This window comes from Metschnikowia bicuspidata (genome assembly GCF_001664035.1).
Source record: "Metschnikowia bicuspidata var. bicuspidata NRRL YB-4993 chromosome Unknown METBIscaffold_5, whole genome shotgun sequence".
Taxonomy (NCBI): Eukaryota; Fungi; Ascomycota; class Pichiomycetes; order Serinales; family Metschnikowiaceae; genus Metschnikowia; species Metschnikowia bicuspidata.
The window spans coordinates 53,293-65,609 of NW_017387735.1; the positions used below are offsets into that span (position 1 = coordinate 53,293).

At 49.5% G+C, this 12,317-nt stretch overlaps 6 protein-coding genes across 6 annotated transcripts in view; 5 read left to right on the plus strand and 1 right to left on the minus strand.

The window, feature by feature from the left end:
- The first annotated feature begins 56 nt into the window (after positions 1–56).
- Positions 57–578, plus strand: METBIDRAFT_32795 (YqaE/Pmp3 family membrane protein). The gene has a single exon (XM_018856130.1). It carries the CDS (start codon positions 173–175, stop codon positions 353–355), a length of 183 nt encoding a protein of 60 aa, XP_018710247.1. The 5' UTR covers positions 57–172; the 3' UTR covers positions 356–578.
- A 143-nt stretch (positions 579–721) lies between these two features.
- On the minus strand, positions 722–3,006 carry METBIDRAFT_32796 (histidine phosphatase family protein). The gene has a single exon (XM_018856131.1). The coding sequence runs from the start codon at positions 2,589–2,591 to the stop codon at positions 1,200–1,202; it is 1,392 nt and encodes a 463-aa protein (XP_018710248.1). The 5' UTR covers positions 2,592–3,006; the 3' UTR covers positions 722–1,199.
- Positions 3,007–4,083: 1,077 nt separating this feature from the next.
- Positions 4,084–4,309, plus strand: METBIDRAFT_45174 (YqaE/Pmp3 family membrane protein; the record flags this gene model as incomplete). Its single annotated transcript, XM_018857887.1, has 2 exons — positions 4,084–4,117; positions 4,176–4,309. 2 exons carry the CDS (start codon positions 4,084–4,086, stop codon positions 4,307–4,309), a joined length of 168 nt encoding a protein of 55 aa, XP_018710249.1.
- Positions 4,310–5,108: 799 nt separating this feature from the next.
- METBIDRAFT_45193 (uncharacterized protein) lies at positions 5,109–6,698 on the plus strand (the record flags this gene model as incomplete). Its single annotated transcript, XM_018857890.1, has 3 exons — positions 5,109–5,350; positions 5,426–6,278; positions 6,423–6,698. The coding sequence occupies 3 exons, from the start codon at positions 5,109–5,111 to the stop codon at positions 6,696–6,698; spliced, it is 1,371 nt and encodes a 456-aa protein (XP_018710250.1).
- A 340-nt stretch (positions 6,699–7,038) lies between these two features.
- On the plus strand, positions 7,039–9,914 carry METBIDRAFT_206678 (uncharacterized protein). Its single transcript, XM_018855000.1, has 2 exons — positions 7,039–7,629; positions 8,641–9,914. Exons 1-2 carry the CDS (start codon positions 7,379–7,381, stop codon positions 9,626–9,628), a joined length of 1,239 nt encoding a protein of 412 aa, XP_018710251.1. The 5' UTR covers positions 7,039–7,378; the 3' UTR covers positions 9,629–9,914.
- Positions 9,915–11,617: 1,703 nt separating this feature from the next.
- The window catches only part of METBIDRAFT_206796 (uncharacterized protein), a 1,545-nt gene continuing 845 nt past the window's right edge, over positions 11,618–12,317 (plus strand). Inside the window, exons 1-2 of the mRNA XM_018855001.1 lie at positions 11,618–12,165; positions 12,196–12,300. Of these exons, the coding sequence (XP_018710252.1) occupies positions 11,894–12,165; positions 12,196–12,300 (377 nt within the window). The 5' untranslated portion in view covers positions 11,618–11,893. The remainder of the gene's footprint in view (positions 12,166–12,195; positions 12,301–12,317) is intronic.

Consider the following 12,317-nt stretch of genomic DNA (forward strand, 5'->3'; position numbering starts at 1 on the left):
CAGCCCTCCAGAAACCCGGCTTCAATTCACTTCTCTCTTTCTACATCAACTTGCTATTATGAGTGAGAACGCTGATGCCAGGCAATTCTCTGCTGCTGCTATATGTATGCGAACTATCCGGGGATTATACCCACCTTTATTACTTCACTCGTACTAACTTTCAGCTGTTCTTATGCCCCCTGTGGCAGTCTACATTGCCCAAGGCTACCTCGACAATAAGGTCAAGATCAACATCTTATTGACCCTTCTTTTGTGGTTTCCTGGGGTTTTCCATGCCTTATATGTCGTCAGACATTCATCTGATGGAGAAGTGGTGGAGGAGGACGAGACTGTGACACAAGAGGAGCCGATCTAAACTTAAAGGAAGTACAGGTTGAAGACAGACTCTCTTCTTCTTGGAAATGCGGGTATTGCTGGTAGACCAGAATACTTCATTGGGAAGTCGAGTTTGAGCCAGCGCGAGGTCCAACATTTTGTCGCCGCTGTTGGATAGGTTGCAAAGGTACATGCCCAGAACTGTTGCTAAGGTATTTTGCTTTTTTATATAGTTTCGTAATAAATATCTGTGGGGGTACAAAATCTGACCTAGTAGTATATTCGCCCGCATCTCTTCCTTAGGTTCTGTTCTATTGCTTTGAGGCGCACCGACCCAGGTGCCGAGCACACCGTTCATCAGTGCACAACGAACACATGAACCATTGATTCACTATCTTCTGAACTTCTGGCGTTAAATAATTTGGTTTGGTTGCAAGCTGTGAAGTCTACGCTGGTATCCAATGGAAGACTGAGTGGGTCGAAGCGAGTGTGTCTCATGGAATGGCGGTGAGCGTTCATGATTAAGTCTGAGTAGATCCAGATTAAGAGGACTGAGCTGGTATCTGTTTTGAAGACCAGATCTGTATATACTTTGAGGTCTTTTTGAGTATCTATTACCAAGTATAAGGGTGTATCCATTCTGGAGGCTGGGTTGGTGTCTACCGTAAAACCCGAGCGGACTTATGACCCAACTAATTGGCCATGATAAAGTCGGGATGGCGTCTATTATGAATGTTGATTGGTATTCATGTTCAATTCCAAGAGGGTGTCTATTAGTCTAAGTGTGTCAATTATGAATTCTAGGAGCGTCAATTCTGAAGTCCAGGTGGGTATCCATATCCAAAACATCCAGAAGCCCAGCTCCCATCTGCGAGCAGACACGCCTACTTGTCAATATCGGCAGCAGTATAGTTTCCGGTCTTGTAGTCCCACAAAAAGGACACCGTGGAGGGCACACCGGGCTCAATGCCACACTGGGTCTCGTAGTCCTTGCCCTGCAATCTCAGCTCGATATAAGACTCGTATTTCGACATCTCGCATGAAAAGCCGGGGCCGTCCTGGCACGTCTTGATGGGCAACACGGCGTCGTTGATCAAGTATCTCACGTACGAAGTGCCGCCACAGTTGTATTTCTCGGTGATGATCCGGGCGCCCTGGGGCGTCACCTGGACGTGCGAGTATGGACTGGGGAAAGGCACGTGGTCTGTTGGCAAGTCGTGGTCCGGCTCCACAAGGCCAAGTGCGGAGTGGAAGATCTCAAGATCCGTGTCGTGGGTGAAAGCCAAGAGCACCTTGAACTCGGGGGTCTCCTCCTTCATGAACTGCATCGTGGCGTTCAAGTATGGCGCAGCGACAGTGGCGGTCATGTTGTTTCCGAACGAGTTCGAGTAGTACTTGTCGACATCGACAGAGTACGAGTAGCGAATGTACTCTTCGTTGGTGAAAAGATCACAGACTGGCGACGAGCCGCGGACGTTGATCTCGTACGCGCACCACTCGAACATGTTCTCGACGTCATCGGTGGTCAAGTTGAAGTTGGTGTTGCCCTCGACGATTCTGTCTCTGGCGTCGGCCAAGAAACTCATGTTGTACTGATCAATGATGTCCTCGTTGATGTCCTTGTCGTAGTTGGTGCACGCCTTCCGAGGGGTCAAAGAGTTGGCTCCCATGTCACTATCCTCAGCAATGATGTAGTAGTCCACCGACTCGTCGTCGTACTCGTCGCCCATGAAACCGCGTGCAAAGTACTTACTGGTCTCGTGGCATCTGACCGAGTTGGACGTGAACACCTTGAGGGTCTCTTCGGACGAGTTGAAAAGCGTCTGGTACTTTGATCTGAACGACATGCCGTGTCTGAGGGCGTCGGCAGTGCCGGCAAACGTGCCCTCGGAGTTGAAGGACGAGGTCTCCTTCTCGTAGTAGTCCGAATCCGACACAAAGTACGTGTAGTCGTTAAAGAACGCCAACTCGCCAACAAAAGTCTGGTTGTAGTTATCCACTTTGGCCATGATTGTCTCGAGACTAGCCCCGACATTTTTGGAAGGGTATCTCTCGCCGTGTCTTGACATCAAGTGCACCTGCTCCAAGGTACATTGGGGAGGAACATCGGTAGAGATCCCATATCCCGGGTGCTGCACGTATGGCCCTGAGCCGCCCAAGAATCTCACCACATTGTAAGACTCAACCGAGGCTTGCTGGGGAGTGGCCAAGTCTCTGTAGAAAGAGGAGCCCACGAGAAGAAGCCCGTTGTTCACGAGCTTGGAAATTGCAACCATTATTGCAGAAACAAGACTTTTGGCCGCAAGCTGTGTTGCTGGTTTGTGTGGAAAAGAGTCAATTGATCCGATCCAGCTGCTGGGTGTCTGCCTTTTTATATCCCAAAGCCGCTTGCATCAAAGAGAGACGTTAACCACTACACTATTGCAATTAAACAATCCGGAATGCACGCAGCTGCCCTCGGAAGTGGCCAAATTCCCGTGTATTGGGGTTTGAGCACTGTGCAGAGCCCGGTTTCTAAATTGGTAACTCCACCCTGTCAAAATTGAGCCATGGAATGGGACCAATTACTTCACATTCGAGCTCCAGGCCTGCGTTGATATCAAGTCCACGGAACTCTTTATGGTTTAGCGGACCTCAAATTACGAAGTTTCAGTTTCTCTGCGACGAAAAGGGACCGTTCTAGAAATAGGCGGCAAAAGGCGGGGCCAGGAACATCCAGTGCCGTTCATACTGCCGAACCAGACAGTAATACAGGTGTGCATATAGTGTTGCCGTTACCGGCACGTGGTGTATTGACCCGACATGGTCTCAGAGAAGTCGCCCCACGTGTCTCCCAATGAAATGTCAATTTACGAAATGCATGTTTTTACGAGTATCGGAAACATGATGAGCTGGGTGATTTAGCAAGGGGCGTTTTGTTTCTCTTGCCCTAGCATATATTGGTGTTCGTGTCGGGCGTCAGGGCCACGTGACCACTCTACTCTACGCATCCATAACCGTAATTGTGAAGCAAGACATGAGCATGTATTCACCGCCTAGATTACGAGGCGAATTAAACATGCGGGGCGCTTGTAATTTTTTGTGCCAAAATGCTAGTCCGTAAATAGTGGTAGCAAAATGGCCCCCTATCGATGCTCGCTATGTGCACTGCCAATCATGTCATTTGGTAACCCAGCAATTGGAATGACTAGGAGGACTTGCGGTTGAAAGCTGAGCCCACTGGCTCGTGGCTTACTTGGTTTTAAAGGGCCATCAATCACATGGTGGCACATCACTCCATTTCTAGATGAATCCGAATCCCCATCGCCAGGCTGACCCAGTCACATGTCCACGTTGGATGCAGGATGGTGTTTGCCCTGGCTTTTGGCATTGACAGTGACAGTGACCAAGTAACCCGAAAGAGGGCATTTCCTTCTTCGCACGTTGCTTGGAAAAAATACCGGTCTTTAGATTCCTGGAACACTTCTGGTAGTGCCCTTCCCTCACTTCTCAAGGTGGCAGCAGAATGTCTGGTTCCCGTGGTGCACCGAGCACAAGTACCGTGATATTTCTTGCTCTGTTTCCTCTCGAAATAAAACCCGTTTCCAGAAACACTGCAAAAATACAGATAGAAACTGGCGCCACACGAATGCCCTGCTGGGGCCGTCTGCGGCCAGCCCGAGCGCCGTGCGGTCACGTGACGCGGCCTCGCCCGGGTCTCTCTGATAGGGGCATTCAGTAGAACAAAATGTCTCGCACCACTACTTCTCCCCAGACTTCCAGCACAACATGGATTCCGAAAAAATCATCGCCATCATCTTGGGTATGTGTCACGACGCTCGCAGCATTGAATAATACAAATGTCCTACTAACGCCTGCAGCCCTCTTCTTGCCTCCTTTAGCCGTGTTCATGAAATGCGGGTTCACGACCCCACTTTGGATTAACCTTGTGTGTTGTCTTTTCTTCTGGTTCCCCGCCATTCTCCATGCTTTGTACGTGGTCTTGAAGGATTAGGCAACCCCAGCAATGAGATGCCCTCGCCAGACGTGGCAGGGGAATCACTTCGGGTGCTCAGCCCGTGGCCGACAACCAATCATAGACATTGCTTTTCCTCCGCCACTCTGTGTTTTCCTCCAGTTCCGGGACCGGGGCTGCGGAAACATGCGTGGCTTGCCGCGTAGCTACAGCCAGTTTATACCAGAATAAATACCATGCTGGAAACCTAAACAACAGTAGACGTCATGTGACCAGCTGCTCGAAGCCTCACAGCAGTGCGCTCGCGGAAGTCCCGCCTCAGCCGGACATATGAGATTTTTCCCGGCATCCAGCGCATGCCTGGGTGCAGAGACGGTAGGTTATTGCTGGGGTGATGAAACAATTCTTGCTCTGCACAACATGTGATGAATATCATTCATGTTTGGTTTCCCACATTTCCTTTGTTGAGCAGCCACAGAACAATATAAGAATAACGAAGCTTGCAGTTCCGCATCCAGCGTAATGTCATAACACCCTACTCAAAGACCCCTGCTGCGTTCCAAACCCCCTACTCTAGGCCCCTGCACGCGCGCACTGCACCTCGGTCTAACCGGCGTCTGCATGCACTATTGCTCTTGATAGCGAGGTCTTATCAATCTGGATGTCGAGATTGGGCTTCCTAGATTTCGCTTCCAAAGATACCTGGCGTCCCTGGAAATACGCATATAGCACAAACACTGAATCCTCATTCCTTGTCTACACGCCGCAAATCCTTGATCATCCACGTACGGACCTCCTCGGAAGTCTCGCAACCTAAGTGTCTCACGCAGATTTGCAAATGACGGAACCTTCGGATCCAGCCCAGGACGCCGACTTGCCCCCTTTCTCGTTCTCGAAGCGGCCCATTATTAGCACTATGGCTACGTCGGCTATCCCGCACAACATAGACAGGGCCCTCTTGAACGTGCTGAAGCCTGCAGACGTACCCACTTTCAACAACGTCAACTACGATGACCGTATCAGGGCTCCACGCATGTCGCTGGCCACCCATTATACTTACAAGCCCGAGCTGCCCCGGCCGTTCACGGACCGCAAAAGCTCTGCTACCCCGGACCCGCTGCTGAGAGGCGATCTGTTCCAGCTCTCCGAGGAAAGTGAGTCATCGGAACACAATGTAGACGGCTCGTCGCAAGCAGGCCCCACAACACCCGGATGCGGGAATGAAGATGCCCAGCTGGAGTACCGGCCCGCAACTGCCGACTTGAACCAGCCCACACGCAGGAACCTGGAGCCCATCAAACAGAAGTGGGGGATTCTAGTTTCCACAGGAAATATCCTCTCGCTAGACACAGTCGAGTACCCGGAGATTTACGGAACAGCCGCCAAGTTCCGCTCAGGATCGGGTGCACTGCCTGGCACGACGCCACTCATGCAACAGAAGCTTGTGCGAGCCATCGAAAACCTCGATGCAAACACCACCCTGGAAGAGCGGGCTGCACACGCAGAACGTGCAAATAGCTTTTGCAAGCCCGCAAGTGGCAGAAATCGTGTGTACATGCCAAGCAGCGGGCCCGCCATCCAGCAGGTGTACACGCAGAAAAAGCCGTTGTGCTTGCCTGCGGTGCTCCGGCCTCCGCAGGAAATCGACAAAATCAACGAGGAAGACTTCCTTCATGATCTGAGTGCAGATGAAGGCTCTTTCGAAGCCAAGCTAGGCGAGTTCCCGTTTGAGATGCCGCAGGACGCCACTCTGCAGAATTCCAGAGCCGAGCCCACGCATGAGCACTGGGCACCCAACAGTTCTTCCGACCACTGCATGAACTGCTTTGAAGTCTTTCGGGGTTTTTTCAACCCGCAGAGACGAGGACGACACCACTGCAGGTTCTGTGGCCTACTCTACTGCCACAACTGCCTATATAAGAGCAGAGAAGCATTTCAGATTGCCCCGCCCGCAGCTGACACCCAAACTCAGCTGCGGGCGAACAGCGGATCTTCAAACTCAAGCTCAGTGATCTCCAGCCTCTCAGCGGCGTCCTCCACCTTTGGCGATGAAGGTGTCGCCGGCATCATGCTAGATTCTAAGGCACGCATTGTGATTCCTCTATTCAAAAACTTGACGGAAAAAAAAATGGGGCTCGCGTCTTTGCATGAGAAATTCAAACTCTGCAAAGTGTGTAAGACATGTGGCAATAACTCTCTGCGGCTATTATACTTGCTCAACCAAAGAAGTCGGGCCAAGAACGACATTGACACACCATACGTCTTTATTGATAACCCATACATAGGCGCCAGCCACGCACTGCAGGCACACCCACTTTACGATCTCAAATCCAGGGCGACTAGGCCTGGTTTCAAAAACGAGGGTGGCTCTGAGAGGCGGGCGTCATATAATCACGTTCCCTCAGATTGGACGTGGAGCTCTTTCTGAAAATAGTCACATCATGCGTCAAGTGCACGCGTGGGGGCAGAGGCCGCCCAAATCGCGACATGCATATCTCACTTAGATTGTTTTGCTTCAGGACACATAGTTGACCTGACGTGCGTGTACCCACAGTACCCTATATCTCTAGATCGCATAATCTACAGTTCAATTAGACGCAGATCTACAGTTCAATTAGCCGCAGATACACACTAAAAAGATGAGCTGAGCGATAAGAACTTGTTTCCACGGCGATGCGAGGCGCGTCAGGTCTGCACGGCTGATAATGACCGTTATACCACGGAAAGCCAAATTTCCGCCTCAGTTGAGTTTTCCTGCAGGTTCCCCTTGGTTTTCCACTTTCTTTTGAATACCCTCCTGGAGCTACTTAATTGACATCTCTCTTTATTCACGCAGCCTCTCGCGGGGCATTGCGATTTTGGCATCAGTGCTGCGTACGAGATGCATTGTTCTGTAGCTGCTTGCCCCCACTTTGACGCGAACGTGTCTAGAACGTCACCCGTTGGCGTGCGCGACCCAGGCTCGACTGAAGCGTGCACTCCGGGGTTTTCGTGCTTACGTATCTACTTACACCCTTTACTGTGACCTCAGTGTTGTATCACAGTTTTCTTATAACGTACTCGTTCTACGGCCCGTCACGTTAGTCTTTGCCCTTTTGTGCCCTGCCCATGTATCACCAAAACAATCTGCTGTACGATTCCGTGGGCCGAAGGCTGTCGACCAACCCATTCCGCCAAATCGGCGCTCAGGGTGCCGTGCTGTCAACCCCTCTGAGTAACTCGGCGTTTGACGAGTGGGTCCAAAAAAACAGGGGTCTCATGTCAGACCAGTCTGACGAGGAGGAGCAACAAGCATTTCAAAGACCGTCGTTTCCCAGCCAGACCAGAACAGGTAGCGATACAAATGTCAATTATAGCAGGTACGTATAATCTTTTTCAGCATTTTAAAGCGAGCATTTTCTGGTGGCAGCATATCCATTTTATATACCCCGTGTTGATGTGTCCATGCTAACACTTGTAAGCATGTGATGCTCCCGCATTCTACTTTGGGAACTGGTGTTGACCACGCACGATTGACACATTCTACATTCAACTTTTGGCCACGTTTTTTTTTCTGACCTGTGGAAGGATTTTTTTCTCCATGGTCTCGTGCCCAAAACATCGCCGACTAGCACTCCCCTATACTGTCTCTGTTTTGCTTGTGCCGCCAAAAGTCAGCACAGCCTCTCTCGATCCAGGTCTTACCCGCCAGCCCCTATGTGCACACAGGCGTACATTCTCAAGGCGTGTTTGCGCCTATTCGAAGGCCGCGCTGTTTCGGAGAGAAATAGCAAGACAATTTAAGGTTCCCACTGGGCAGCAATCGAGACACGCAAAAGAGAGAAGGCCTGCGAAATGGAGCGAAAAATAGGGGCTAACATGTGAGACTTTGAGCAGGCCGAGCAAGCCGAATTCCGCGTGGCCAGGCGTTGGCTGCGACGCGCCAGCGATCTAGACAACACGAAAGACAGGCCTTAGCGCGTGAAATGGATATGTGGGGGCATGTGCGAGGCGCCGGATTTGCAGCACCAAGGAAGCAATGTTCCAGACTTTCAACCAAAGAAAATCACTTTTTTTTTGTTGTCAACTTGTCGTTAACCATTTTGCTTCCCTTAGCACAGCCTCCGGCCGAAATGGCTTATCCCCCTCGTCACTAGACCAGTGGCCGCGGAACGGCGCGAAAGCAAGGTACGGTACAGGAGTCTATCCGACGCATATCCTGAAGCCTGCTGCAACATTGCGCGTCGTTTCAAGACGCATTTGATCGCTCGGGTGCCCTAACAAACTTCAAATTTCCTGCCGTTCTGAATCCGCTCGTCTCAACGAGCCACTGCTGCTGCCAGAGAATATACTCGACCTATTTTTGTCTGCCTATACTAATACCGTTTTAGAACCATGTCCTCCAATAATCCCTTTGCTTCCGCGATGAATGGGGAATACAAACACCACAGAGACCCTCCACCTCCTCCACCTGCTCAGGCCACGAGATTAAAATCGCCATCCAAAGACATAAAGTCACCGCAAAAAATGGTCCCGCCTCCCCCATCTTACGAAGAGGCGGCTGGCCCAAAAGCACAATCGAAAACATACCCCAAGGAGAAGGAGTCGCTGAAACTGTCCTTGCGCTCCAGTAGACCTCACCGATCCCATAGCGACTCAGCAAAACACAAAGAGAGAAAATCACGTCACAAGTCAAAAGAATCCAAAAAGAAGGCCGTGGCTCCACACCAACCCAAAAACTTAGATGTTATTGATAAGTTAGATGTCAGCGCATTTTTTGGCGGCCGTTTTCACCACGACGGGCCATTTGACGCCTGTGCACCTCACAGAAACAAGAACGTGAAAGCTGCTCCTGTCATGGCTTTCCCTGCAGACGGGCCCAACAACTCCATGAAAGCAAACGCGGGTCCAAAGGATAATATAGAACTTGCGTTCGGAAACATAGAAGACCACAACATGATCATCGGGAGATCTGCCAGGCTGCACTCCGCTACAAAAGGATCCCCACAGGCTAAGCCCTTTGGGACCCAAGGTGACATTCCTCGCCTTAACCCATCTGTTGTGGCGTTCGATGCTCACGAGAAAGCAGCTCCGATCCATGGGTTTTCGACCGCTGGATTGGGTTCGACGACATTCCTCAATGGAGCTCCTGCGCCTAAGTTAGACGATTCTTCTTCATCGCCCAGTGCAAACAAGGGTGGTCTCGGGCGGAAAAAGTCATTGGCACAGAGGCTAAGGAAAAACAGCGGCAGTGATGTTACAGCACGCCGAGGATCAAATGACAGTTCCACCGAGTATCGCAGCTCATCATTCGAGGAGGAAGAGGGAAGCTCTTCTTTGTTGCTGAGGGTCAGAAGCTTGAAGGTGGGAAGAAAATAGAAAGGTTAGTGCCGGCAGGCTTTCAAAACCACTGACTGCGAAATTTCTCAACACGTTAACTCATGGTATGGCGCGATGGCAAGGCGATGATACTAGCATGCCACAGTGAGAGGACGTCTGGCGGACAGACGTGCCCTTGGCAGGCGCTTCCTTTTAGTCCGAGAAAAATGTTTAGGTTTCACTAGAGACCTACAGTTGATTTTCGTGGTGAACAACACCACTTGGAACTAGCTCGCTGTACCAAGATTCGGTTGTCCTTGTGCTGTGGTTTGGTGAGATGATGTGCACCGCTCAAAAGTTTTCGAACATCCAAACCAAGGGTACATTGGTAATTCCTCGGGGTGCACTTACAGCCCCGTGAGATTTATGATTTTCAAATGAAGGAGTTTTAGGGGCTCGAAGCCGACCCATTGGTGGAATCGAGTGAGTTGTGGCGCGTTTTGTGCGTTTTCGGTACGGGATGCTTGTTATGAATCTTGCGCTACGAGACTAGAATGTAAAGAGTCAATGCTGAGAATCTGGCGGGTGTTACATATACTCTCTCTTATACTGAAAAACATAATTATTTAGATTCATGCAAGATGGTATATCGCACGATTTGCAGGTGCAATGAAGTCCAATGAGTTAGCATCTGACGCGTGGCCATGTTCAAAGTCTAAATATGAGCCTTTTCGAGTTTGTAAGATGTTCAAGACGGCAGTTGGCTTTATTGGGCTGTTGTGCACCGTATATATAATACTACGAGGAGAAGGTATGTGCATGGCCGCAAAGCTCGTACTCGAGTGAACAAAGGAAGCAATCGTGTATCCCGCTTAAATTGCACCGTTCTCACCAGAAGATGAGAATCTTCGCTGAACTTAGGGTGAAAGTGGGTCACATGCGAACAACTAAAACGAAACCAAGAGAGCTACGTAGAGCCTTGTGAGCCGCTGCCCTTGGATACTCCTGAAACCTCTCCATTTACAAGAATCCCTCGAAGCAATTACATACATCTCCAAGGCAGAAAGGCGAGATTGTCGGGATTCAACAAAGTCGATGGAAGTAAGTGCCCTTATACCTTCTGCTGGAAGAAAGTGAAGATACGGCGGGAAAAGCTAGGTGGTTGAGAATGTGTTCGCGGAGGCGACATGGGAGTGGAGTGTTCTTTAGGTCAACTAGTGATGTACAAATGAAATCTCGAATGAACATAGACCTGGCGAAGTTGGCTGTGGTGTTTTGACCTACGTGCTGTTACATGTGAAAACAGGTTTAAGCTATGAGACAGAGGGTGCTAGGCCTCGAACATTCACACGCTCCTGTCAGAAAATCGAATACGCCGGACATTGTCTACTTCTCATGCATGTTTGGCTAGATCTGGTACTGAATAGAAGCTAATGGTCAATGGTCAATAATCTTTCGTTTTCATTAGTTGTAACCACCTCAAAATCTACTCATTTCTACGTTCTACATGATTTTTCACGTAAGCCCGACGTGACCGGATATACCCACCGGCACGGACTTGTATCATGTGCCTGTTTACACAAGGTCATGTAAAAGTAAACTTCTGTCATGTTTTCAATGCCGGCCTGACCATTGAGCGAAACTCTTCGGCCTTTTTCAACACCAGGCACGCATCACCTTTTCCCGTTGTGATTTCATTCAGGACTACTTGGATAAAGCAATACAAGCACCCCTCTGCAAACGAACTATATTTATCTGTGAACTGGGGCTTGGAATTCAGAATGCGTTGGTTATAACAATTTACGGGAGAAGCCTCCTCCCTGACACTCTGATTTGTTGTTGGGAGGATATTGAGTGGACACCTGATAGTCTTTCTTGGTAGATACATCTGAAGCAGCAAAACTATACAAATCATATATATATATACCTTAAACAGCTCCCAGATACGTACCAATGCTCGGGCCTCGGCCCGGTCTTCCACGGCCTGGACGATCCTCTTGTCCGTATGAGTTTACGTATTGGAAATTACGTCATCGATTCCTAGGATGAGCCCACGTTGAAATACAGCTTCGGGCAGACGGTAAGGTAAAGACATATAACCCGGCAATGTCTGTGGAATTGCCCGGCCCGAGAAATGGGATTCGCGGCCAGAGATTGCGAAATTCCAAGGGGGACACCTCCACTACTCCTTTATAAGCGTAGCCAACCACGCCCACAAAGCAAGCCAAAAAAACAGGCCGGGCCGGAACCGGAAAACAAACGACCCTCGTTTGCAGCCCAGCTCACGACCGTTGTTGGTGACCAAAAAAAGAAAGAAAATTTGGCATGGGTCTGTATCGACGGACGGTGTTAAGTGAAACAGTCTGTGTTGCGGCGAGGAAGCCGAGCGCCTCATCACCCAGACAACAATCAACAAACAAACGAAGAACACAAGAAACAAAGAAACGAAAAAAAAAGAAAAACAAACAAAGAAAGAAACAAACAAGTCAAAGAAATAAACCAGAGGATGAAAGAACACAAATGAACCAACTAAACAAAGAAAGAACACGAACAATAAAAGCACGACCATTAAAAGCACGACCATTAAAAGCACGAACATTAAAAACACGACCATTAAAAACACCAACATTAAAAACACCAACATTAAAAACACGACCATTAAAAGCACGAACATTAAAAGCACGAACATTAAAAGCACGAACATTAAAAGCACGAACATTAAAAGCACGAACATTAAAAACACGAACAT